Source organism: Astatotilapia calliptera, chromosome 10 (assembly GCF_900246225.1).
Source record: "Astatotilapia calliptera chromosome 10, fAstCal1.2, whole genome shotgun sequence".
Lineage (NCBI taxonomy): Eukaryota > Metazoa > Chordata > Actinopteri > Cichliformes > Cichlidae > Astatotilapia > Astatotilapia calliptera.
Genome location: NC_039311.1, coordinates 26,532,136 through 26,559,371, shown reverse-complemented (window position 1 = coordinate 26,559,371; position 27,236 = coordinate 26,532,136). Strand labels below are relative to the sequence as shown.

Sequence of the window (27,236 nt, the reverse complement as noted above, 5' to 3'; positions counted from 1 at the left end):
CCTCTGATCCATTAGATATATATTGCTGGGGTTACAACTGAAAACAGTGTTCAAATTTCCCATACAGGATAGCCATTAACACAGAGATGGTTGTTCCTTTCTATGGTTTTGATACCAGGAAAAAAGCTCTTATTAGATAATTCTACAATAAAAATACATTGAGAGAAAAGGTTAGGGAGTCAGAAGCGAACTCAGCTGCTGTCCTTCAGTTTAGCTCCTATACTGCAGCAGCACCACTAATAAAACCTGCAGAATCTTTTAAATCACTGGTGAAGCTGTTTAGTGTGTTGATGAGGCCAAATGGGTTATTAAAGGGTTTAATGTAGCTTTACTTGGTTGCTGCAGCACATTCTGAAAAAGAAACATTCATCTCAGAACGGAACAGCCAGCAGAGCCACCAAACATCATGGGGAAAAAGCTGGAGTACTACTTTATGTTTAGAGGTTATGTACTGTGCTGTCACTTCAGAATATAATTATGAATGGTTCATCGAGGATGGTTTATCAAACAAGGTGTCCGAAGGGCTAAGCCGAGAATGCAACTGTCAATCAAGCGTGGTCATTTTAGAAACATCCACCTTATTTGGAGATGTGAACTATCTCATTTCATAGGGCGTGTTGACAGAGGCTTGATTTGAGACAGAGGAGATCTCCTAATTGGATCTTCTAATCTGCTAATTAAGCATTAGTGATTTCACTGGTGTGCCCATACTGCTTGTAGATAGAGGGGCAATCAGAATAACAGCAGTACTATGTGGGTGGGGTGTCATAAGAGCACATTGGCTTGTCAAGATCCACTTCCATTGCCAACAACACTCTCGGTTAAAGAGTGAATGTAATTAAAGTCCCAATGAACCCATTCATTGAACCTATTTAAAAATGTCAGTTAAATCCTTTGCCTCTTGGGTAGCGAACCACACTGCTTACATACAGAGTGACTTGGCCTAAGATTTATTGAGTCTTTTTCGAAATGTCAAAAAAAGGGGTGTCATTTTAAAAAGACAGCAGCACCATTAGAAATACAGAGTAGAAAAAGAAAGTAGCTACGGGGTCGTGTAAAGTTGAAATTGAAATGATTATTAAGACTGTCATGAAGTTTTTCTGACGTTTGATTTTAGCAACGATTCGGAGACTTCTTTGGCTTTAATGACCTCGGCTGACTCTGCAGCATGTTTGTGATTCAAAAGTCCTCATTACTTTTGATGTATGCTATAGTAAATGAAAAAAAAACCTAAAAGACTGCTGGAGGAGCTAAACCGCATATATTGTGATGTTCAAAGAGTACTTCAACAAAGTTAGAAGGCTTGTCGGCAAGTTTGAAAGACACAGAAATAAAAATACAATGGTCAAAATCGACACAGCAGAGCCTGAGATATCCTGACTTTTATTCCTTTGTATGGGCAGGAATCCAAAAATAATGGATCGAACACACCTACAATATAACCTTTATATTTTCATTTATTCCACTACCAACTGAAAAGCCTGATGGCACTCCCAGGGACATTACCTATTCCACACCGACATAATGGACAGAAGAAATGTTCTGATGCCTACTGGTGTAGGCAGCACATTTCAGACAAAGATCTTTTCTGCTATTCAAATTTCTTGAATAGCACCATCACTCTCACTATTTTACTGGCAAAGGGATCTGAGGGAACACTGTAGTGATGAACACTTGAGAATAGAAGCAAAGTCTATAAAAGTTGGGCCAGTACCACAAAAAAGATAACTCCACCATGGTGAAGACATCTCGAGGGCATTGCACACTGGCTGGGTATAACCTCATTCAAAAGAAAAGTGCCTATTTCTTTCTAGTAGCCCTTTTCTAGCCCAAATAGAACTGTTTTCCTTATTTCTACCAAAATAAAAGACAGGTGCCAAAAAGATGGCACACAGAGTTCTGGCTGACTGGAGATGGCTCGGACCTGGCTTATCGAAGAAAAAGAAGCGGCTACAGCTGTTCAAAATCCCATAAGGCTGGCCGCCATGATAGACGATTGGCAGGGCTGCGAGTACTCAGGCTGTGTTTTGAATGCACTATGGATAAGATCTTGGAGAAGAAGAATGGGAATTGAGAGAATTGGTGACCAGTGATGGACATTAGACCAACTGTAAAAATCTGATGCAGTTGTTCGCACTAAACCCAAACATTCGCCATCTTCACTTATGTGGCTATCCCACTGGCGCCAGCTGAAGGCCTGCCAAGGTCGAAGCTGACTGGAAGAACAAAAATTCTCCATGATAACAGAATTGTTGACAGAATTCTTTGTCCCTCCTTCAAGGCCACCTGGGTCCACTGGAGACTGTTGACCTTCGCTTAATTGGGCGTGGTGACACTTAACTGGGATACACACACACACACACACACACACACACACACACACACACACGAAACATGTACACTGATACTGATACACCCTCACTATGACCCTCCCTCCCCTGAATCCAACGCCTCCTCTCATGCTTACCTCCCATCCGATGTGGACAGCGGATCAGCTGGAGGCGCAATCGAAGATTGCAGCGGTCCCAGATCCAGCTGTACACACTGGCATATTCTCCCATGTTGCTTGTCTGTGTTTTATTGTGTGAGGGTGTGTTGATATCTGTGCATTCCTGAATTATCCTTTTGTGTTACACATTTTGATGGTTTTTTCCCTTGCTACCTAGCCTGACCTGTCTCCCCAATGTGATGTTTTTGTTTTGTATGTACGGTCGGCAAGGTCTGCCATCTCGGTTGTGGGCAACTGCAACTGACAAATAAAGGCATACATTCAGATTCCAGCAAGAACCTCCAAGAACTGACACAAAAAATTCCAAAATTTTTCCATAAATAGTGAAGTAGCTGCTGACACACATGTTCAGCATCCTATATAGGGACATAACCTGAACACAGCCAGTTGGGCCAAGTCCTCTTTTGCACAGAAGAGTTGTGCTCATTGCTGCAAACTGTCTCAGATCGATTGCAATGTGTTGGAAACATGCCTTTATTTATAAATGGTGATTATCTGCAAACATTCAGTAATCTCGCTGAGAGTGATTGCAGTCTTTCTGAGTTGCACTGAGACTGTTTGGAGACAAGTTGCCTCCCACCAGGTGACTGGTGGTAGTTTGTCATTGTAACTACTTGCAATTGGTCGGTGCAAGCAAAAGAAATTCAGTGCAAACACCGACTTTTCCTACTTGCAAGCAGGTTGCCCTGCACTATCTTGAAACTGGCACTGTGAGATGTGTCACTGTCTGTTCCATTCTATCAGGATACAAGCTGCGACACTTCTCAAGAGCCATCATTTTATCACAGATTTGCACATTCCTGCTCAGGTATCTTTGACAAAGTGTGCACTATAGCCATCGGATGACAGAACACTGCACTTAGATAGTATTTGCTTCACTAGTCACAGTGCAGACGTTGAACAAGTACCTATGCAAAGAATTCAACATGGCAAATGTTGTCCTACCAGCATGTAACCAGGTATTCTACTTTTGTGCCTTTTTGTCTCTGATCTCACATGCTGATATAACTTCAGGCAACAGGCAACTTTCCTGCCTTCGCTTCTAAACAGTGGCAGAATGGTACACTCACATAGTAGTGGTTGTGACACCTGTCATCAAAGGGGCTGTGTTGTGGACAAAAAGCTGAAATTGGAATTTGCCAGTAATCGAAACTAAACTACCCAACCATGACAGGGTTTCTGGTACTGCTGCCATCAGGACCTAAAAACACAAACAACTTCCAGACGAATCACACAAGTGCACAGGCAGGTTACAAAGCTTTCAAATTTGTCCTTTGGAAGTCAAAAACATATTATTTCTACACTCAGCTGCACCTGATGCTGCTCAACTGTCGTGTAACTGCGTCGTGCAGTTTCCAGAAATCAAGTCCGAACATCGTTTTACAGTTTTTAAATAAAAGACAAAGACAAAGCAAACGATAGTGCAATTTATTTTCTTTAATTTCTTTTGACTGAAAGGTGTAATTAGTAGTTATACTGGGGCGTTATCTGCTGAAAATAACACACTCCCACTGTTCAATTTAAAGTCCCTTTCTTGGCACACACTTCTAGGCGCAATTCTAAAATAGAAAGCTCAAACCTATCTGAAAAAGAAACTTGCTTAATGTTTAAACAGAGACTAAATATCATCTAATTTACACCTAGGGTAGAGATGTGCGTGGGAGAGTAAAATGAAACAAAAGAAGCTGGTATTCCTTTTTCGTGGTGTTTCTTGTGTAATGTAAACCTTTGTCTGTGTAATGAATTCCATTTTCTGTGTCAAACAATATCGTCTCGAGAAGGACAGGAAATGTTCCAAATACTTGCAAAAATAAGCCAACAGTGCATTATCTCCTTAGAAACCTTGCACCTTTTTTTTTTTATCTGATGGAGCTATTCATCATTTATCTAATCATGGCCAGTCTTCATCCAAAATGTAATATAATTATGGTCTATAACTGTTCTCAGGATATTAAGCTGTATCTAGGCCACGGCTAGCTCAATAAACACCTTCTAATAATGGCTTTTAGTGGTCTCAGGAGTGACTTATTCTAACACAGTGAGGACTCTCTATGGCTCCCAAGGCCACACGACTTTGCAGCTTGTTGCAGAGATGCACATCAGTCCTTTTAATGGGGACACTGTTTTTTTTTTGTTTTTTTTTGGGGGGGGGGGGGGCTGGTAGAGCTTCTTTCCAACCAGCAGACTGCTCGTTCTTCTTTCACACGAGATTATCAAACTCCCCCCTGCCCCGCCAAACCTCCGCCAACACTCTCCTCCCACCCCGCTGTCACTGAGCGGCCTCCAGCCTCGGCCATTCCAACGACTGTTGAAAAGCTCATGAAGAGTTATGCTTGTGGTTGAAAGGTGGCCAGAAGCCTGGTCTGTGCACATAAACTCGTGTTTGATGTATTTTTTAGAACTTCACATCTACTGAATTAAAAAACATCTCTGACTTTGTCAGAGATAAGGTCAAAATAACTCAATGATATGTTTATGATAAAGAAAATGCCAAAAAAAACAAGCAACAAAAGGGAAAAAAAACAGCGTAAATGATCCAAAGAGAAAACTCTTGTCAAGGTCAAATTCACAGAAATAGCAGGTCTTGAAATAAATGGACCGCTGAAGTCAAGTCCTGTGTCTCCTCTGCTCTTGGCATATTGATAATAACAACAGAAGAGACTCTGTGTATCCTGGTGTTGTGAGACAGAATAGTATCAGTGAAATGACATCGGGGGCTTTGTGTGGATCTGTGTACACAGCAGACAGAGCCCTGGGTGAAGGAACTGTGCCAAGAAAATGAAGGGCTAATCCTAGAAAAGAAGCCAAGACAATGGCTACATTTACATACATGCAGTAAACAGACTCTAGTACATTCTCTGGTCAAGGTTGTACTGAGAAATGAGGGGTTTACATAAATCCCTCATAGCTTACCTCATTGACTCTACATTTCAAAAAAAATGAAAATAAAATAAGGACAGTTCTTTAAAAAATTGAAAGAAAAAAGTTTGAGGTTCTTTTCAAAAGCCAAAACTCATCAGTGCATTTGCTGGTAATGTTTGGTTGGCTAAAAGTTATTCAAACATGCATAAAATGCATGTTGTGCACAGCGCTGCAGAATCAAGAGACAAAATCACAAGACTTTGGGTAAAGATGGATGCCAAGCATTGTATTTCTTTGTTATCACGGTCCCTAATGCGTGCTTCGTGGTGCTGTTATGGATGTCTTTGAGGAGCAATGTTGTGGCACAATCTCTGTGAGGTGTAGCAACGCCGACAAAAACCTGCCATGATAATAAAATCCTTTAGCAAGGCTGAGTGTATGGTGTCGGCCTCTAATCCAAGCCTCACCTCAAAGGAAATTCAGACCGGCTTACATGCATGGATGGTGTTAGGAAAAAGAGAATGAAAATGTGCTGCATTTCACACACAGTGCAGCTCACACTGTAGCCAGAAATTGTATCAGTGCTGCTCAAAGTGAGTAAAGCCAGTGGCAAGGGATAATCTCAGATACTGGGGTTGTCCAATTTGCATAAAATACTAAGATTGCAACCTGTTCTCACTCTGAACCCGTCACATATACAGTGGGGCAAAACAGTATTTAGTCAGCCACCGATTGTGCAAGTTCCCCCACCTAAAATGATGACAGAGGTCAGTAATTTGCACCAGAGGTACACTTCAACTGTGAGAGACAGAATGTGAAAAAAAAAAAATCCATGAATCCACATGGTAGGATTTGTAAAGAATTTATTCGTAAATCAGGGTGGAAAATAAGTATTTGGTCAATAACAAAAATACAACTCAATACTTTGTAACATAACCTTTGTTGGCAATAACAGAGGTCAAACGTTTACTATAGGTCTTTACCAGGTTTGCACACACAGTAGCTGGTATTTTGGCCCATCCCTCCATGCAGATCTTCTCGAGAGCAGTGATGTTTTGGGGCTGTCGTCGAGCAACACGGACTTTCAACTCCCGCCACAGATTTTCTATGGGGTTGAGGTCTGGAGACTGGCTAGGCCACTCCAGGACTTTCAAATGCTTCTTACGGAGCCACTCCTTTGTTGCCCGGGCGGTGTGTTTTGGATCATTGTCATGTTGGAAGACCCAGCCTCGTTTCATCTTCAAAGTTCTCACTGATGGAAGGAGGTTTTGGCTCAAAATCTCACGATACATGGCCCCATTCATTCTGTCCTTAACACGGATCAGTCGTCCTGTCCCCTTGGCAGTAAAACAGCCCCATAGCATGATGTTTCCACCCCCATGCTTCACAGTAGGTATGGTGTTCTTGGGATGCAACTCAGTATTCGTCTTCCTCCAAACACGACGAGTTGAGTTTATACCAAAAAGTTCTACTTTGGTTTCATCTGACCACATGACATTCTCCCAATCCTCTGCTGTATCATCCATGTGCTCTCTGGCAAACTTCAGACGGGCCTGGACATGCACTGGCTTCAGCAGCAGAACACGTCTGGCACTGCGGGATTTGATTCCCTGCCGTTGTTGTCAGGGTTCCTGGGTCGTTGACCCAGTGATTTCAGTTTGTTCATGTTCAGTTTGGTTCGCCACATTAATGTTCTCACTTCCTGTTTTTTCCCGTGTCAGCTTGTCTCCCGTGTCATTAGTCAGATTATGTTCAGCCCTGTACTCACCTGTTTCCAATCATTGTCATCATCCACCTGTGTATTTAAGTTCCTCGGTTTCACCAGTTCTCTGTCGTGTCATTGATGTTGATGTTGTCCCTCCGTCTGTATGTTCAGTTAGTCAGCCAGCCATTCTTCCAGTCTTTCAGCCAGCCAGTCACTCCATCTGTCCTGCTTTGTTCACTCGCCCTCCAATAAATCCCCTTCATTTCTGCACCGTGAGTCCAGCGTTTGGGTCCTCCTTCTTTCGTCCACGACCTCATCCTGACAGAATGACACGACCCGTGCCACGAAGACACGATGTGGACCCAGCGGACTCGGACCTCTTCGAGCGGCAGGACGCAGCGCTCTCCATTTGGGCGGAAAAACTCAAGGAGAGACAGCGGCTCTTCGCGGAGCGAGAGCACGTCTTCGAGGGCACTCGCTTGGCTCTGGGCGGGCCTCGGAGACGCCGCGTTCCCCCACCTGCTGCCTCGCCTGCACCGGAGCATTTGCCGCGGAGAGTGGACGTTTCACGCCGCGTTGCGGCCGCTCCCTCTCTCGCCGCTCCGCTCCTCGCTCACGCACCTGCCGCCTCATTCGCCGGACCTCCACCATCGCCACGGCACAACGGCTACGCCTCCCACCTCGGCTCAACGGAGGCTACCGCGCCAGAGGCTCAGCTGTTTATCCCGGCCGCTTCCTCTTCCCGGAGAAAGCGGCGCACACGCCGCCATAAAATGGACTATTTGCAGCAATTCCCCGTGGTGAATTCCAGCGACTGTTTTCCACCCTCATTTGACTCTCCACTTCAAACCAATAGTAAACCCATCTCTGATTCATGGGACGTTTCCCTCCTAGAGGATGAAGTGGACTGGGAGGATTTTTTCTGCTCTGCTCCCCCAAAGACTGTTCAGTCAAAAACTGTAAATAGTGGTGGCAGAAGGACCAGAATAAATCCCAATAGACCTGTCAGTGTCACTCACCCAGTCGTTATTTCCACTCCTATCAGTCAGCCTACACCCACTCCAGTGCCAGCTCCCAGGAGGAGGGCAGCTGCGACCCAGTCTACCTCCACACCCGCTCCTGTTTCTCGGGTGGGGGTGACTGGTGTCCAGCCACCTTCTGTGCCTGTCCCAGCGCCCAGGCTGAGGGCAGCCAGAACCCAGCCTGACCTCCCTGGAGGCTTGGAAGAGCTAACCGGTCCACCTACTACTTCACCCTTTCATCCACCTCCTGATCCGGCTTTTCACGCCCTCGCAGTATCCCTAGTTAGGTTAGCTGAACTGTCCCCTGCCCAGGCACCAGCCTTACGAGCCCAAGCCGTAATGTTATCTCCGTCACTAGCTCACTCTTTAGCTCAGCCATTAGCCTCACCGGCCTCTGTTTATCCGTCAGTCTCCTTAGTTCATTCGGTTCCCTCACCTGCTGTCCAGTCTCCTGCTGCCCTCCAGTCAGTTCAGCCGCCTGTAGCTCAGTCTCCACCTGTCCTCCAGTCACCTGTAGCTCAGTCTCCACCTGTCCTCCAGTCACCTGTAGCTCAGTCTCCACCTGTCCTCCAGTCACCTGTAGTCCAGTCTCCACCTGTCCTCCAGTCACCTGTAGTCCAGTCTCCACCTGTCCTCCAGTCACCTGTAGTCCAGTCTCCACCTGTCCTCCACTCTTCTGTAGTCCAGTCTGCCGCCCAGTGCCCTGTAGTCCAGTCGCCTCCTGTTTCCCAGTCACCTGTCCACCATCCCGTCCAGTTCCCGGACCTGCAGCCACAGCACCCAGAGCCAGCTGTGAGCCTTCCTGCTCCTCAGCCAGGGGTTTCCGCACCCGCTGGCCCGGCCGCTCCTCAGCCAGGGGTTTCCGCACCCGCTGGCCCGGCCGCTCCTCAGCCAGGGGCCTCCGCGCCTACTGGCCCTGCCTGTCTCCGGCCAGAGGCCTCCGCGCCTGCATCGCCCGGCCCGGCCTCAGCTGCACCCACGCCCGGCCCGGCCTCAGCTGCACCCACGCCCGGCCCGGCCTCAGCTGCACCCACGCCCGGCCCGGCCTCAGCCTCAGAGCCTTCGTCTGCGGCAGCCTCAGAGCCTTCGTCTGCGGCAGCCTCAGAGCCTTCGTCTGCGGCAGCCTCAGAGCCTTCGTCTGCGGCAGCCTCAGAGCCTTCGTCTGCTGCAGCCTCAGAGCCTTCGTCTGCTGCAGCCTCAGAGCCTTCGTCTGCTGCAGCCTCAGAGCCTTCAGCCTCGCCTGGCCCAGCCTCGTTTGGGTCTGGAGCTAAACGGCCATTTTCTAGACCGCTGGCTGAGCCACTGGCCGGGCGCCATCGCCGTCGTGGGCGGCCCCCGGACCGCCTTCGCCTGAGTGGCCGCCGTCGCCTTCCGCGCGGCCGGCCCCCGGACCGCCTTCGCCTGAGTGGCCGCCGTCGCCTTCCGCGCGGCCGGCCCCCCGAACTGTGTCCACGTCGCCGCCGTCGCCTTCCGCGCGGTCGGCCCCCGGACCGGTGCTGTCGCCGTTGCCGTCCGCACGGTCGGCCCCCTGAACTGTCTCGTCTCGGCCACGGGCCGCGTGGACGCCCACCTGAACTGTCTCGTCTCGGCCACGGGGGCGCCCACCTGTACTGTCTTGGTGTGGACTCCGTCCCTCCGTCCTGGGCCCCCTCCGCCCGCCCTGTTCTGGTTTTTTTTCTTTCTCTTTTGGCCGTCGGGTGCCGGCCTTTGGAGGGGGGGGTACTGTCAGGGTTCCTGGGTTGTTGACCCAGTGATTTCAGTTTGTTCATGTTCAGTTTGGTTCGCCACATTAATGTTCTCACTTCCTGTTTTTTCCCGTGTCAGCTTGTCTCCCGTGTCATTAGTCAGATTATGTTCAGCCCTGTACTCACCTGTTTCCAATCATTGTCATCATCCACCTGTGTATTTAAGTTCCTCGGTTTCACCAGTTCTCTGTCGTGTCATTGATGTTGATGTTGTCCCTCCGTCTGTATGTTCAGTTAGTCAGCCAGCCATTCTTCCAGTCTTTCAGCCAGCCAGTCACTCCATCTGTCCTGCTTTGTTCACTCGCCCTCCAATAAATCCCCTTCATTTCTGCACCGTGAGTCCAGCGTTTGGGTCCTCCTTCTTTCGTCCACGACCTCATCCTGACAGTTGTAGTGTGTTACTGATGGTGACCTTTGTTACTTTGGTCCCAGCTCTCTGCAGGTCATTCACCAGGTCCCCCCGTGTGGTTCTGGGATCTTTGCTCACCGTTCTCATGATCATTTTGACCCCACGGGATGAGATCTTGCGTGGAGCCCCAGATCGAGGGAGATTATCAGTGGTCTACAGGCAACTGCAGCAATCTGCTAGAGATTGAAGCCATCACAAGGAGGGTTTTGGTGCTACGCCCTTTTTACCTCTGGCAACCACACAACAACTGGTTGGGGAAAGCACATTTTTCCTCAATCATCAGGAGATATCAGGGTTTGGTTGCTATGTTACTGAGGCCTAAAAGAGGATCCTTTGTTATCCCATTGCTGTTGCATCAAGACCAGCATCAAAATGACATCTTGTGTATAGAACGGCATAATACATGTGGTAACCAAGGATGTGGCGATAATGCGCGAGTATATTTTAATCCATCCATTATGTTTTACTACACATAAGAATTTTTGTTCCCTAAACTAAGGAAAACAGCTAAAGAAACTTAAAAGTAAAAAAATAAAAAAGTTAAATTAAAATGTAGAAATATCATGCTCAGATAAGACTCAAACATCCCTTTTCTGGTTAGTCATGTGATGGTGCCATGTGACACCACACTTCCTAATGCAAACTCGGTTGTTGTGCTTCTTCAGTTGTCATAATAGTGTTCTGAAGCACTGCTGGTACTATGGAAAATGATGCTAAAGGGGACAGCTGGGATAGGCGCCAGCCACACTGTGACCCCGCATTGGATAAGTAAATGGACGGATGGATGGGTGGATGGACCCTGAGCAAGAGTCAGCATGTGATAGGAGTAAGAATGTGTCGTAAACAAACGTCTATTGGTGGGTTTTAAGATCTTGCGACGACAGATCTCGGGTTGGCACAGTGTGGAATTAAACTGGGAAAACATTTACTTTAACTTTGTGTGCCAACACTTGCGCTGAAAGCCAAGTGAGAGAAAGAGAAGCAAGCGAGCGAAGAAAAATGCCACAACAGAGTGGCCAGAGCCTCGGAGAGACCTCATGGGCGAGAGCTGCACGTTCCATTTAGAAAAGGAAGGAGGAAAGAAGGCGCTGTTCACCAGCTATTAATAATCAATTTCAATTTCCTCTCAGATCTCATTTTTATTTTTTGAATATTAAATAATAGATATTCATTTTAGATGTGTTCCACACCACTGAATAAAGGTGTTTCCCTACAAAATCCAGTCAGACTGTAACTTTTCGCTCCCCGGCCTGCCGGCCTGCGTTCTCCTTGCCAATACTGGATGAGTCAAACTCAAAAAGAGTACAACTGTCTCAGATGAAAGTTTTAAGACTCAGCTGCTGTCATGGCAACACTAGTCCTACATGCAAATTGTAATAAGAGCATTCAAAAACAAGGAACATGCAGGTCAAATGCCTTGGGATCCTATTTTGTACCACATTTCATGCGCACCACCTGTTTTCTCAGTCTGCTAGGAGCTGAGAGTATCAATCCATTCCTGGAAATTAACACTTAAGAAATGAATTCAATATAATTCATTATTCTACGAATAAAGCGGAATACTAGATAAACGACTGACATGCTATCCAAGAAATATTTTATCATGGAAAAATACATGAACCTAAAGACAAGTTATTTTGTGCTAATTATGGAGGGTCGTGTCTGCTCTGTGTGTTTAATGAGCAGTAGTCACTGCAGCATCTCGTGGCTCTGCAGTTTAGTGACATGCACTATGTGTCCTGAATTGTTGTCCTGATAATGGCATCTGACTATGGGCCTTAGCATTTATAGCTTATCTGCATTGTGATAAGATCCTAATTTGCATATTATTTAGGCAAAGGTTGCAGAACTGTCAACCAGCACAGTCACTGCCGAGTAAAAAGAACCAATGAGGGGCACTTTCAGTGGGCTTGTATAATGTGCTTTTTCACTGTGATGACACATGAAGGCAGCAAAAGGCTTATCTGTGGGCTACCCTTAGCCTAAATAAATATATTAATGTTACTGATACAGTAATAAAGGTAAAGTCAATAACTACTAGTAGGGTACTGAAACTATTTTAGGGTCTGGCATCAAATTATACAACGATATTAAAGTCTATGCAGAATTAATCCTTGTGTTTTAGATGACTGTCAGGTTTTTAATAATAAATGTAAACCTCCTGTTCCACCAGATCCCAAAGGTGCTCTATTAGACTGAGATCAGGTGACTTTGGAGGAAATTTCAGTACAATAAACTCATTGTCACGTTCAAGAAACCAGTTTGATGATGTTCATGATGGCATGATGTGTTTTCCAGCTGGAAGCAGCCATCAGAAGACGGGTACACTGTGGCGATAAAGGGATGGACAGGGTCAGCAGCAATACTCGTGTAGACTGTGGCATTAAAACAATTCTCAATTTGCACTAAGGTGCTTAAAGTGTGCCAAGAAAATATCCCCCACACTATTACACCACCAGTAGCAGCCTGACCTATTGATTCAAGGCAGGATGGATCCAAGCTTTCATGTTGTTTACGCCAAAATCTGGCCCTACCATCTGAACGCTGCAGCAGAAATCAAGACTCATCAGACACGGTACATTTTTCCGGTCTTCTCTTGTCCAATTTTGGTGAGCCTGCGCGAACTGTATCTGAGTTTCCTGTTCTTAGCTGATAGGAGTGGCATGTGGAGTGGTTTTCTGCTGCTGTAGCCCATCTGCTTCAAGATTTGACATGTGCATTTATAGTTCCCCTTCTTTATACACATACTGCATGTAAATGTCTGTTCTTACTTAATGACACTGGAAAATGCTATTGCAGTTATTGCTTGGAAACAGGAACCATCAAGGGAGGATGTCTTAACCAATATGAATATAGAATAGCATAATGCTATCTTGAGTAAAATGAATATGAGTATAATAAAAATAATTATTCACACTCAGACCAACTGTGAATAATTATTTAAGCCACTTAGCTCCGTTCACTCCAATTCATTGAGAGCTATCGAGTGTCCTCTAGGTGAACTGCAACTAATTTCGGTGCACTGGGACTAATAATAAGTGAACATGATCTCCATACATCAGATCTGGTGCTGAGCAGCTTTCTATTTCTTCACATAGTTGTTGCATTCTCTCAAAAAACATTTTCTTCTCAAGTTTACTATCAAGCCAGCCCTTCACCCAAAGAGTAAACAGCAGCTGCAGTGGAAAACAGAGGCAGGGAAACACAGCTCCCACTGTGTTTATGCATTTAGCTGTGACACAGGTGCTAAAAGGAAGCCTGAGTGTCTACTCAGTACATGAGGAGAACATGCAAATCCCAAACTGCATAGTCTAATAACGTCCAAGCAGGTCATTATACAATACAACATACACGGCCTAAAGGGAAACAATAATATTTTTCATAGCCAAATTTTCAAATTATGAGGTCAAGTTATCCCTGCAAGGCTTCAAAGTACCCTAAATGCTCATTTTGCATCAAAAAGATCAACTTTTGGATCTTTATGATGCGATAGAGAGGTATCCTTGATATCGTCATTGTCAGGCTCAGAGTTCTGGCTGTATGCACAGCAGATCCACCTGCCTGCTGTTCAAACCTTCTGTTTTAAAGGGGTGGCCATGCAAAGGAAATCTGCCTAAAGGAAGTGTGGCCTAAAAGGGAGATGAGGTAAAACGCTTGTTTTATATTGTGGATGAAATAAGGTGCTGAACAAGGATTCTTTTATTAATGGTAATAATGCAAAACTACACTATTAGAATTCAGGGGTAAAATAACGTAGCTGGAAATAGGTGTAATAGCTCCACTTTGAGATTATGGTTTATTATAATCAAGCCCCCAATGAGAAAAGAACTACTTACCCCTTACATAAACAGGTACATTGATTATGTAAATGCAGTTAACAGAAATAGGAGGAATAATAATCTCGGACATATTACACGATAGCTTGGATAATATCATTGTTTTCATCTGTAATAACGCTGACGTTTAATGTTATTTTTTATATATTATTACTATAGCGAACATGCAAAACTTTTCCTACAAAAGGTTTAAAAGGGGCTTGATGTGGTAGCAGTTACTGTGAGGCTGATCCTGTGTTGCAGGTGTTCTCACTTCAGCAGGTAGCAGACCTGGGCGACAGATGGGGAAGATTGACAGTTTGGATTAGTGTGAAATAATCTCACTGATGTGTGCACATCTGGTGGCCCTAATGGTGTAAGCAGCAAAAACACATACATTAACAACACGATAAAAAAATACATAGCATGGATATTTTCAAGTGATAAAAAAATAATTTTAATAAAAAATATTTGAAACAGCAGTGCACACGGGCCTAATGCAGTATTTTCACATTCTTCAGTTTGGAAAAGAAAACACGAATGCGATGTTTTGATGCAGGAACGAGAAGAGGCTCGAGTGGCACCTGCTTTATATTTATGACTGACGGGTACTAAAACTATTGCTATATATCTCAAAAATTGCCTCTAAAGTTGTTGCACTTATTGACATTGCTTAAAGATTTCACTCCACGCAGAGTGAAAGCATCACATCTGTGTCACAGGTGAGAGGAATAACCGCTGATTACACTTTAAGCATTTCAGCACTTTGCTGTTTATTTCATCATAAAAAGCCAGAACGACAGACAGAACCTTAGAGGTTAACTTTCCCTTCATGAAAGGAGGGTGACTTATAAAAGTAGATATGCATTTTTTAAAGTCACATAGAGGGAGGGGGCTGTTTGTCACCTGTCACACTCAGTTGTGTGCCTAAAACTAATTAATGCAGCATATGTGCCTCATTTGAAGAGAGCCCCAAAGGCAGGTTCAAGCCACTGAGTGCCAGCCTCTAATACAAATGCATCTATCTGTAACATACACACAAGCACTCGCAGTGAAGGTCTGTGAGCGACTTCGCTTGATCAAATAACACCACATTTCTTAAAAACAACGTTACCTTATTATCTGTATTGTTAACGTTTCTTCCTCAGTGGATCAGCTACATAGTGTCCATTGCTTAAAATCACTACAGCGTCCTTCAGTCTTAACACTTAAGCAATTCTTACTTTTACTTACTTAGAGTTAAAAAACAAAATAAACAACAAGAAAAAGATGTTCACCTGGATTTTGATAACCCACCAGAGATAAAATCCTCCACAGGTGAAGGGAAGTACATTAATCATCATATTAAGGTGTGATGTTCTGTCGGGAAACCCTGAGTCTCGGAAGTTATTTTGCCGTGTACCACACACCTAAACATTGTTGCAGACTGATCACGCCTCACCAGTCTGCAACGTCCCTTGAAGATCACGGTAAGGAGCCAAAGACACGTGCTCCTCGTTCTACTTGAAGCCCAAAAGAAATGATCTGCTGCCAACTCCTGGTTTAAGGACACCCGCAGGGATCTCACAACCATGCCACTGTTTTGCCAGGTGATCTCAACCACTCTCCAAACAACCGCTGCAACCGCTCTCAGACAGAATGATGAAGGTTTGCAAATATCTGCCGTCTGAATTAAAAATGCAGAGAGATTGCCAACACGTTGCAATCAGTCTGACTCACATTGCACCAATGAGAGCAACTCGCCTGCAATGTGCCTCTTTGCAATAGAGGACTTGATTCAACTGGTTTGTACCTATTCTTGATTTACTTGTGTAAGTCTGCACAGTCATGTGTGAACCACTGTTAAATGTATTACTTCACTGTGCGTGAAATAAAAGACTGTATACTACTTGTGCTGCTGCACTGGTTCTTAGCCATTCTGGTTCTTCTCAGACATTAATGTCAAAAGTAAGATGACATCCATTTATTAGTTTTCATACTACAAGTGCTCTTTAAAATACTGTAATTTTGTTACCATTTCTGATAGAGACAAAACTCACAGTTCCATAAAGAGGAGACGATGAGCTTTAGTCAGTGTATCACAATAGCACAAGGTCCTCACAAGGTCTGAGCTCAGACAGAAAGATTTTGCCACATGTGCTTCAGATTACCTTGCCTAACCATTCTGGGCTAGAGAGACAACTCAGATGGTTCCTGGAGGACGGGAATTATTATTTAATTTTACAGTGAAAATTACAAAAGTAAGTCCATTGAGCCTGTCTAAGTCTTGGTCAATAAATATTTGAACTGTTTTTCCTATTTAAACTCCTATGGAGTGAGAGTTAGGAGACAGCTTGTAAAGCCAGTTTGGAAATATGAATGTCTTTGGCATGTGGGAGGGAGTACCTGAGGAGAACCCACACTGGTACAGGTGCAAACTCAATCTAGAGAGATCCCAGCAGCACAGCTACGGTTACACTATACTTCTCAGGACAATCACATCTTGTTGACAGCACTTTGCCAGTTTCTTCTACATATACAGTCGTGATTTAAATACAGATAGACAATAATGTTGCAGTTCCACCAAAGGTCTTTCTCTTCCTATAACAGCTTGCATTTTGTGCAACACAACAGTCACGCTGAAATAGCTAAAACTATATCCTGTTTTAATGGCATTAAGTTGAGATGTGAAGCTTTAAGAGAGATCTTGTTAACATGACTTCTAAGCAGATATATGGAAGTTTTTCTCTGCCTGACATCAAAGATTGCATGTTTTCCAGAAGTCCATCTGTTCAGATCTGACTTTTAAAATAATTCTAATTACAAACCACATTATCAGTATCAGATCTTTTAAAAAAACATTTATTTTTTTTTAGCAAAAACAATCATCAAACCAACGCTGTGCCAGTTAAAAACCTGCCACGGTGTCCCTTTCACCTACCAATATGTTAAGTAGTCAGTGATGTTGGCAGTGCCATCTGTGGCTTTGATAGTCAGTCAACCCAAGATCATCTGTGCGCGGCTGTCTGAGCTTTGCACCGACCTGTTCCTCATGTCAAAAGATTTGGAATTCTGCCAGAGTTTAATACACATGTCTGTCCAAATGATTTCCACGTTCACGACAAACGAACATACGTGGAGCCCGCGGATCAAACGCGCAGCAGACAGAAGCCGCTCTTTAAGGAAAAGAATTCCCACAGCTAGCTGCCGGATACTGTAGCGATCAAATTCTGAAGTCACAATCACTACATTTGTTGGACATCAGTACCAGAGTAATCTGGCACACCGTGTCCTTGTCATTTAATGAATGTCTTGTCTCTTTAATGACATTCAAATGTGACAGCTTAGTCCTTGGATTAAAGAGAAAAGTTCTCTGGTTCACCTGCTGCAATCCCACTGTGAGCAGAGTGGCCATTATACTGCTGTATTCCTCTCCACTATTAGGTCTCTGAGCGCAGCTCAATTATCCCACTACTCTCACATGCTTGCTGACAGCCGTGTTGGCAGGTGTGTCCTTTCCAGACGTGCTCACCTCTCCGGATTGGAAATTAGTGAGTGCACCTAGCCATCAGCAAAAGCAACTGACATCCTCCACCAGCATGCCCTTTCATTAAGAGTGAGGAGATGGAAGTGAGATGAGAAGAAGAAATGCTGCTGGAACATCTAACAGCAAAAAGCTACCTCTGAACTGTTGGCAGCTTTTGTGCATTTCTAAGAAACAAACTGCACGCGCAGAGTTGATTTACATCATGCAGGTTACATGATGAAAAGAAATCCTCCAGAAAGAAACGGACCGGTTTTTAAATGTGGCGTCCATGGGTGCAATTCTGGAAAATATATTGAAATAAATCAATTACTTTGCTCACTTTGAGGGAAAAAGTGGCCATGAAGGAGATGAATAAACCTCTTTTCATTATACACCCTCAGAAATGTGAATGAACTGCGAATATAATCATGTATGATTGTGTTTGGACTCTAAAATATCCATCAAGTTTGCTTCAAACCTGACTGAACTCCTCTGTTGTTTATGGAGCCGTTTCTTTTGCTCGAACAGAATTTTGGTTGGAGCTTTGAAATTGTTTGTGCTGTCCTGCAAAATGAGTTGGTATCACTTTAGTCAAGTCTTTATATAACTCTTTTTATAGTTTTTGTTTCACATGAGCGGCTCCAACTCTGCGGGTCTCACGAGTGAAATGACTTCTTACCACAACAACTTCGCAGAGCCAGAAGTGCAGCCGAGTTTATCCACATGCATAATAAAGTCAGTCATTATGTCTGAGTTTTTCCAGTTCCTGGCTCTCTCATTTCTCAGCTAAAGCTTAATTTATAAGAACAAAACGTTTCAACACCCACTTCTCCAGTCCACTGGTAGCTCATCTCAAAGCCTCTTCTGTTCTCTGCTGCATGTTTAATTTGTTCCCTCCTGCACTCCACGCCTCCTCCCCTGTACCTAGCCCATTTTACAGGGAAATGGACAATCTTGGGAAGAGCCTTCCAGTTCAGCAGTGTCTCGGCTTCCTTTCTCTTTCAGTCACGAAAAGCGGGACATCGCCATGGCAACTGCATTTGAGAGGTTGTAAGGAGTGAGGCGGTCAGTGCGGACAGAGTCAGAGGCTGTTAAAAAGCAGGGTCTGACTTGGTGTTACAAACTACGCCTGGAAATATGAGCATGAATTATCACTTTTTTTTTTATCGTGTTACTAGGAGTCACCAAAATTCTTGATTTTGGAGGGAGCGCTTGAAGGGAGCAACAAGTGCGTTTCACTTGGCTTTCTGAAGTGATTTAGCGATGCAAAGAAAGTGATTTAGCAGTGTTGACAATATTTGACAAACCTGTAAATTTGAGCATGCTGTGTGAGTCATGCAGGCCAGGTTCAGCTTATTTGTCCAGATGAAGTTATTCTTAACAAAAGCTCAAGTTGCAGCTGTTAGGCTAAAGGCTACGCCGACCAGATGCCAAGAAACTAAATATAGGACTCTTAGGACTCTCAGTAGTAGCACGTAAGTCAAACTTACACCCGAAACACGCATAAGCATGTTTGATGTTTAGCACGTGAAGGCAAAGAAAAAAAAACTTGAATTCCCTCGCTAACAGATTGGCAGATGTCTGTTTGATCACATGCTTCTTTATGTCACGTTCGTCCACGTGCGAAACTAAAAAAACATAGCTGGTGGGGGAAAAAAGAATCACCATCCATCGGCCTTCAAGAGTACAGTCGCTGCATTTCTTTTTCTTTGTGTTAGCTTCCATCACACTCTGCTTAAATCTGCATAGCCTGTGGCTCCGTGGTGACTCGTAATTTTCCCCGCTGGATGTAGCGGAAGCTGCAAAAGACTGTGACAGGTTAATCTGCACTTGACCCAAGATGATGGCCTTCTCTGCTTCTCTGGATACAAGCCAGACTTTCTAAAACGGTCTGTCCTGCACTATAACAATTTGAGAACCAATAAAAAGGTGCAACGCTGTCTCAACACGAGGGACAAGACATATTCGTCCTGTGAAGTCCTACATAAAGAGGGGCTAGTCCTGCTCAGACAGAGCATAGCCTACCTGGCCCTACAACCTGCCTATAAATGTACAAAACTATCCTTGCCTTTTCCACGTTTCGGTTTTTGTATGCACACCTGCAACACGGGGTGTGTTTATGGCAATAAAGCAATGTGTCACTCATTTTTATTACTGGGGTCATAGAGGGGAGGTTGAGTGATTTTTGATGACAGATGAAGCAGAGAAATAAACAATGGCCAATAGGTACAGGTTGTGCAGTAGCTGCAGGCTCTGTGGACGCTCTAATTTCCTCCCTTTCTCGCAGTAACCTGGTGTCTCGTTTGCCAGCTGGATGCGTTCACATAGCACTTCTCCACAAGTGTCTTACAATTCATCTCTCATTCACTCGCACGCAAACACACACACATGCAAACTATCAACAATGTGGAGCGTAAAAGACTAGTTCAACCTTTCATATATCCGTTTAGTGAAAAATATGAATGATATTCAGCATTGTAAATGCAGCTGAATGGGGCTTAATTATATCAAGCTTATCCAATTTTTCTTTCCTTTTTTTTTCAAAAGATGAAGCTGAGTTTACAGCTGCATCAGGCCTTGGTGAAATTTATCTTTTGATAAGTAAAGAGAAGAAAATTATGCAACAGCTAGACTACATTTGGCTGTTATTTAATACTAAGTGCAATAATCCTTTCTGTCATCGTTGTATTTTTACTCAGTTGTATATAGTATTTGTATTTGTATTCTATTTTTTATCTTATTGTATATTTATTTTATTTTATTCTACTGTATATAGTATTTTATTTTATTCTATTCTGTACAGCTGTGTACTGTACTTATTCTTATTGTATTCTAATTTTTGCCTCATAACTTTTGCACTGTCCACTTCCTGCTGTGACAAAACAAATTTCCCACGTGTGGGACTAATAAAGGTTATCTTATCTTATCTTATCTTATTTCATTTCAATTTTATTATTTATAGCCTACTGTAACGCTGTCTCCTGGAGATTCATCGTCGCTGTTATTATCTGCATTTGCTGACTCATCAGTTTCTATAGTCACTGAAATTCACGTCATTTTAAAGCGAATCACTGTTTTCCGACGTGCATTGAAAATACATTGGACACCCACATGGGTGGTTAGCTAGCTAGCATTAATTAGCAAATTTAATCGGTCAGAGTTTTGAACTGTTGAAGAGTTGTAAGGTAGAAAAAACACAAGCAAGGGTTTAATTTGGGATTTTGCGGAGGCACAAAAAATGTGATCCTCAGGAGCATTCATCTGAACAAGACTAATATGGATACAACAAATACCTCCAGCTAAATGCTGAACTGGGCTAGTCTCATTGCAAAACACACAATGTCCTCGGTTTCACCTGGTTTTACCTTTAAAAATGAAAAAAAATTATAATTTGACATATAACTTTTGTGTCTCTATATTTAGTATATACCAGCTCTTGAGGGGATCCTCAGACTCTTTCGCTCTGTTCACCAGCTAGCTGCTACAGTGTATTTTTAGAGCTTTTTTCCTTAAAAAAACAAACAAAAGAAACACTCTGCCTGCTGCTGCAGTGGGCAAGAGTGCTGAGAGTGAACCAAAAACAGTTACAGTTGCAGGTGTGACAGCTAAACAATGAACTGAAAGCTCTGCAAAGATGAGGGGAGCATTTTCAGGTGCTGTAAGCACCGCACAGCAGAATCGATGGTAAGCTTAAAGTTCTTTGGGAGATACAGAAGTAATGCTCAGCAGCAGCAACAGAAAACTTTTGTCATGCAATATGAATGCTACTAGTACATACCGGGCTTCCGATTTTAAATGGAGAGCCCCTGAGATATCTTCAAGGCATAAAAATACAGAGTTGGTTCAATTAAATTTTAAACAGTTTATTTATACAGTGCCAATTCAGATGCCTTCAAATGCCTAAAGTCACTTTAGGAAAGATAACCCTTGAGAACTTTGACAATCAGATAATCTCCTTCAAGCAGCACTTGGTGACTGGGGGAAAGAAGAACCCTGTTTTAACAGGAAGAGGAGGGAGTGAAGAACAAATGCTCATATCTAGCTCTAAATGTAAGCTTTATCAAAAAGGAAATTTTTAAACCTAATCTTAGAACTACAGAGGGTATCTTTCTCCTAAACTGGGAGCCGGTTCCACAGTGAAGAAGCCTTCTGTTCTGTCTTTGGAAACTCTGAGAACCTGCAGTCTGCGAGTGAATTTCTCTGGTCCAATAATAGCTGGGTTTTTTGCTCATTCCAGACCTTTATGTGAGAAGAATGATTTTAAATTCAATTCTACATTTGACAAAAAGCCAATATGGGTGAAATATGATCGTTCTGTCTAGTGCCCGTTAGCACTCTTGTGGCATGCTGGATCAGCCGAAGGCGTAAAGCGTGCCTCGCCACTTGGCTGCCATCTTGAAATGGCCCCTGCCATGTTTTTGGGCAATTATTTTGAAGCATTACCTAAATAAAGTTTAATTTTAACGGTCGCCTGGACATAAAAACTAGAGAATCAGCAGTGAAATCTGATTTAAAAACAAGTGATTAAACTTTAGGGGCGGCACAGTGGTGGTCTCACAGCTTGGGCTAGGTTAGTTAGCATGTTCTCCTTGTGCCTGTGTGGGTTCTCTCTGAGTGGGTTTATCCCACTGTCCACATACATACAGTACATGTTAGGGATCACTGGTGTTTCTAAAGTGGCCTTAGGTGTAAATGTGAGCATAAACTGTTGTTTATCCCTCTCACCCTCCCCATGACCCTGAGTTTGAGAGCTGTTTCTAGGACTTCACTTGTCTGGACAGAGACCTCAGCCCACTCAGTCCTCTCGCCTTTGCATGCAACAGCAGTGGTGGCATCTCCTTGGTACATTTATATATATACATTTATTTCACTTGCTGACAAATATACTTAAAAACTTAACTTACATTAAAAAAAAGATTTTCGAGGTTAGGCAGGAATCCATGCAGATCATTTACAGGGTGGTTTCTTTTATTTCAGGCTTGTGAGAAGGAATAAATATTGGAGGAAACTTTTGACCTCTGCTTAAACTTAAAATTCATACACATTGATAATTTTAGACTCCTCTGTTCATTTATTTTAAATCAGAAAAATGACTAAATTGAAGCTGCTGAAGTGATTTTTAATGCTTAATGTAAAACTACCAGTAAACAAATCTTATATTAATGATGCACTACTGCAGTTAATTGCAAACATCTAAAAACTGACTGCGGTCTCGGATGAACATCTGGGGCAACCATTCAAAAACTCATAAATGTTAAAAACACATCTTTGAAAAAGGAGGACAAAGCATCTGTGGTCTCTTCAACACAAGTGTTCAGCATCATATAGAGGAAGCAGACCTCACTGCTGCTGAGAGAGGACACCAACGAGTCGGGAGGCTCTTCATCTTCCCCCAATCCCACCTGGAAAAATCTGACTACATCATGGTCACATTAGACAACATTTTACAAAAATATGTGAGATATCGCGATTAATGCAGAATGTTAAGCAATTATAGACCTTGATGTCAATGACTATGCATTCAGATGTGGCGAAATCCGACAGTCGGCCTACTTTTCACTAATTAAATCCATAACTGAAACATAAAAGAGCACCAGCTCTGATATAGATTAGCCTCTGCTTCCTTTGGGGTGTGCAATACATCAAAATAACAAACGATAGTAATTAAATTCGTCAAGTTCTCCCAGAAACGTTTAGAATTACAGCTAAAGGTGAAATTCCTTTTTTTTTTCCCTGTATGTTGTAGGTTGTTACTTGGCACAAACCAATACAGGAAATCTGGTCATAACTCCCTTTGGGATATAAAGTTTGGATTAGTTCAACACAGAGTTCTGACCTTTCGACCCCTGACCCAACACTCATGAAAATTAAATCAATATTTTCCTGAAAACCTCCTGTCTGACAGCTGCTGGATTATCGACCACTACAGGCAAGAACGGATCTTTGAATGCCTCATCTAAAATGGCTGCCTTTATGTAGGAAATCCCCTTCTTAATTTGAATACAGTTACTATAATATTCATACTGATACCGCTGCACTGATTCAACTTAACACTTCTTACAGTGAAAAACTCTTGAACCACAATTCATTCCATCATATAAGGAAACAGACTTTCTTGTCATTGTTTAGAAATGGTCTTGCGTGTTTAATCTCCAAGCTTCTGGAGGTCTTTCATTGAACATTGGCTACTTCTTCACTTTTCAGTCCAGTCCTTGTAACAAGGCATTTTAACAGGAATGTTGTTCTTGTTTTTTAAGGCATTTAACATAATCATTCATGCAGAAGAATAGCACCACACTCAAGGAATTAACTTGTTTAGTCTTTAAACACAACAGATAACTCAGCAAAGAGCCAGTTTAACTTGTCTCTTTAAGCAATTTCAAACTTTGAGCCTATCCATCCATCCATCCATCCATTCGCTTCCGCTTATCCTTTTCAGGGTCGCGGGGGGCGCTGGAGCCTATCCCAGCTGTCATAGGGCGAAAGGCGGGGTACACCCTGGACAGGTCGCCAGTCTGTCGCAGGGCTAACACACAGGGACAGACAACCATTCGCACTCACATTCACTCGCACATTCACACCTAGTGACAATTTGGATTATCCAATTAACCTATCCCCACAAGCTGCATGTCTTTGGACGGTGGGAGGAAGCCAGAGTACCCGGAGGGAACCCACGCAGACACGGGGAGAACATGCAAACTCCACACAGAAAGACCCCGGCCTGATGGTGGAATTGAACTCAGGACCTTCTTGCTGTGAGGCAACAGTGCTAACCACCGTGCCACCGTGCTGCACTTTGAGCCTAAAATAACAAAAACACATTTTTTCTAGCGCTGTCAGCGCTAATCTTGTTAAAATGACATTAACGCCATAACCGCATTAAATCTCCGTTAGCGAGTTATCGCGGATCGCCCCGTGCGTGGGACTGCACAGTGTCAGCGCGGTTAGCTCGTTAAAGCGTTAGGGCCGTGCATCCCCACACACGGGGCGATCTGCGCTAACTCGCTAACAAAATTTGCTGCCTTAATGCGGTTAACGTCATTTTAGCAAGATTAACGCTGACAGCATTAATTTGTTTGCATTCTTTTGTAGAATCTATGCAAAAGGCCAAAGACAACAGAGTTTGGCAGGCATAAATCAGCACCAACAAGTTGATTCCCAAATAAATATTAGCTGAAATATTGTCATAATCCCAGCATGGCGTGCAGTGTGTTGTTAAACAAAATCTGAGGAAACTTGGCAAGCTATCTACTGCAGACAAACAGCATCTGAAAGTTATTCCCGTTAAAAATAGGGAATACATCAAAGAAAGACCTGACACAGGATGTAAGAGATGCATCTGGCTCTTCAGCTGATCCATCTCCGTTTCACTGAAGCCATCAGAAAATGTCTCAGTGGAAGGGAGCCTGTCAAGAAGCCATTCTTAGGAAAAAAAAAAAACAGGCAGAAAAGGCTGAGGGATGCCAGTTTACAGAAGACATGGAGTGAAAATCAGTGGCATTGGAGTGATGAACCCAAATTGGAAATTTCTGGTTCAAACTGACATTACATATGGAAGTGGTCAGGAGAGAGGTTAGAGATGGCTGTGAGTGTCTACAGCCATCTGGGAAACACGCTGGAGGCTCTGTCTTAGTCTGGTGGAGGAGATCTTGTCAAAACAGATGGAATTGTGAATGCATAAAAGTACCGTCAGATTTTGATACACTGTGCAACACCATCTGGAAAGTGTCTCAGCGGGAGCCACGTCTTTTTTCTGCCGGACAATGATCCCAAACAAAGAAGACTGGAAAACTATTCCTGGTGGTCATACCAAATATTGACTTTCATGCTTGTGTAAAGAAATAAGCAGTGAGTCAAGACTTTTGCACAGTACTGTATGTGTTTCATACAAATATGCTGTTGAAAACAGAAAAGAAATGTTGGTTTGACAACATTTTAACAGCTGTTTGTCTTATTGACTCATTTTCAGTTTGACTGAAACCATCATAAAATTATTCAACAAAATTAATTACCATAAACAGGTCAGCAGAGGCCTGCTGCTCTTTTTTTTGTTCTTCAGCCCTCTAAGATGGTCATTAGAAGTCTGTGAAGTGCGATTCAAATTTCTGCAAAACGAACACATGCTTAACAGAAAGCTCGTGATAACGCCTTCATGAATTTGGTCCCACAAATTATGAAACTGGAGGCACGAAATTATGAAAAAAGGCTGCAAATTAGGTGAAATTGGAAAATGATGTGTATCATCTTCATTCAAGTAAATGAAAACAACTAAATTAGGTCTATTTTTGCCCCAACATACAGCATCATCTAATGTTGCAGATATAATCAGCCCTGGCCTCAGTGTGGGTGATATTCCTCTGTGGCACCTTCAGGGAAACACTGTAATTGGTTAGTTGGTGAAACCATTTTGCAAGTGCAGCTGAAGTAAGAAGAATTAGAAGGGTTTTTATATATATTTGACAGCATAACTGCAATTAAAGTAAAATGCAGCCTGACTGGTACCTGCTTCAGTATGGCCAACATAAACCTGACACACAGCACAAAGCTGACATTTCCAGGCTGGGCAGCCTGGCACAATAATGCCTGTTGTGTAACAGTAAAAGCAGGCATGCTGCAAAGACAAATATACAAGTTAAAAAAAAAAGAGAGAGCAAGAGAGACATAAGGAGGAAAGTAGAGATACCAACCATGAGCTGCAGGTTCAGTGCTGGGCGCAGTGTCTGAGCACACAAGGAGAGGACATGGCAGTTGTGGAGGGAGGTGTGGAACAGGAGGAACAGCATGCAAATAAAGAAGAATTGGGGTGGGGGAGGCAGGGAGGGAGCAGGGCAGGGGGAGAAAACAAATGACACCCATAAGCAAGCATTCAGAAGACCAGAACATGACAAAAGACATAAGACTTAAGGGAAATCAAAGGGAACCAAAGGCAGTGCAGAGATAAACACGGGCTTGCATTCACACACAAAAATACACTTTGCACTGCACACACTGGACGTTCGACTCAGAGGGGAGTGTGGCTACTGCTCGAGGAGATATGGAAGAGACTATTATCGTGTGCTGTTGGCAGCTTTGGTGTGCAGAAATGAAAGACTATCGAGGGGAAATAATTGTGCAGCCGTCTTGATGTATCAGTTTGTGACTTGGAAAACATTTCACCAGCACTTTATGAAGGCAATGTTTCATATGGCAAATAGTTAAGTAAAGCAGAAACAAAGTAACAGAATTCATTGCTGAAATAACTCTGCATTGAATGAGATACAGCAGCCAAATTATCACCAGCCAACTCTTATCACTTTAGGCTTTTTCAACACCAGGTTTTAAATTTAAATGCACTTTCCTGCAGTTGGTATTCGTGAGAGTGGCGACCTTACATTTTAGCTCCACTACTAGTAAATCCAGCTAAAATGATCTTGACCGGGACTGTGTAAAACTTGGACTGATGAGTGTCAGCTTGCAGTTTTTTTCTTCTTTTTGTGGAAAACGCTACATAAATTATCAGCTGCTGCACATCCTTGAGTCTGCCGTCAGAGGATTTCAGATGCTGTTAGATAAACTGACAAGCACTGTCTCAATAGATGTTACACCTGCCCTGCTGTGCAGCGTTTGCTATCAAGCATGACTACTTCACCATTTTGTTCAGCAGCACTGTAGCTCGAGAGGAAAA

The 27,236-nt window shown here is 43.4% G+C and overlaps 1 protein-coding gene across 5 annotated transcripts in view; it reads right to left on the bottom strand.

The window, feature by feature from the left end:
* cadm1a (cell adhesion molecule 1a) overlaps positions 1 to 27,236 on the bottom strand; it is a 470,606-nt gene that overhangs the window by 18,785 nt on the left and 424,585 nt on the right. For 3 of the 5 annotated variants that reach the window (XM_026182490.1, XM_026182491.1, XM_026182487.1), the window contains one exon: positions 26,260 to 26,292. The exons of the other annotated variants lie outside the window; for them this stretch is intronic. In XM_026182490.1, the coding sequence (XP_026038275.1) occupies positions 26,260 to 26,292 (33 nt within the window). The remainder of the gene's footprint in view (positions 1 to 26,259; positions 26,293 to 27,236) is intronic. 5 annotated transcript variants of the gene reach the window in all.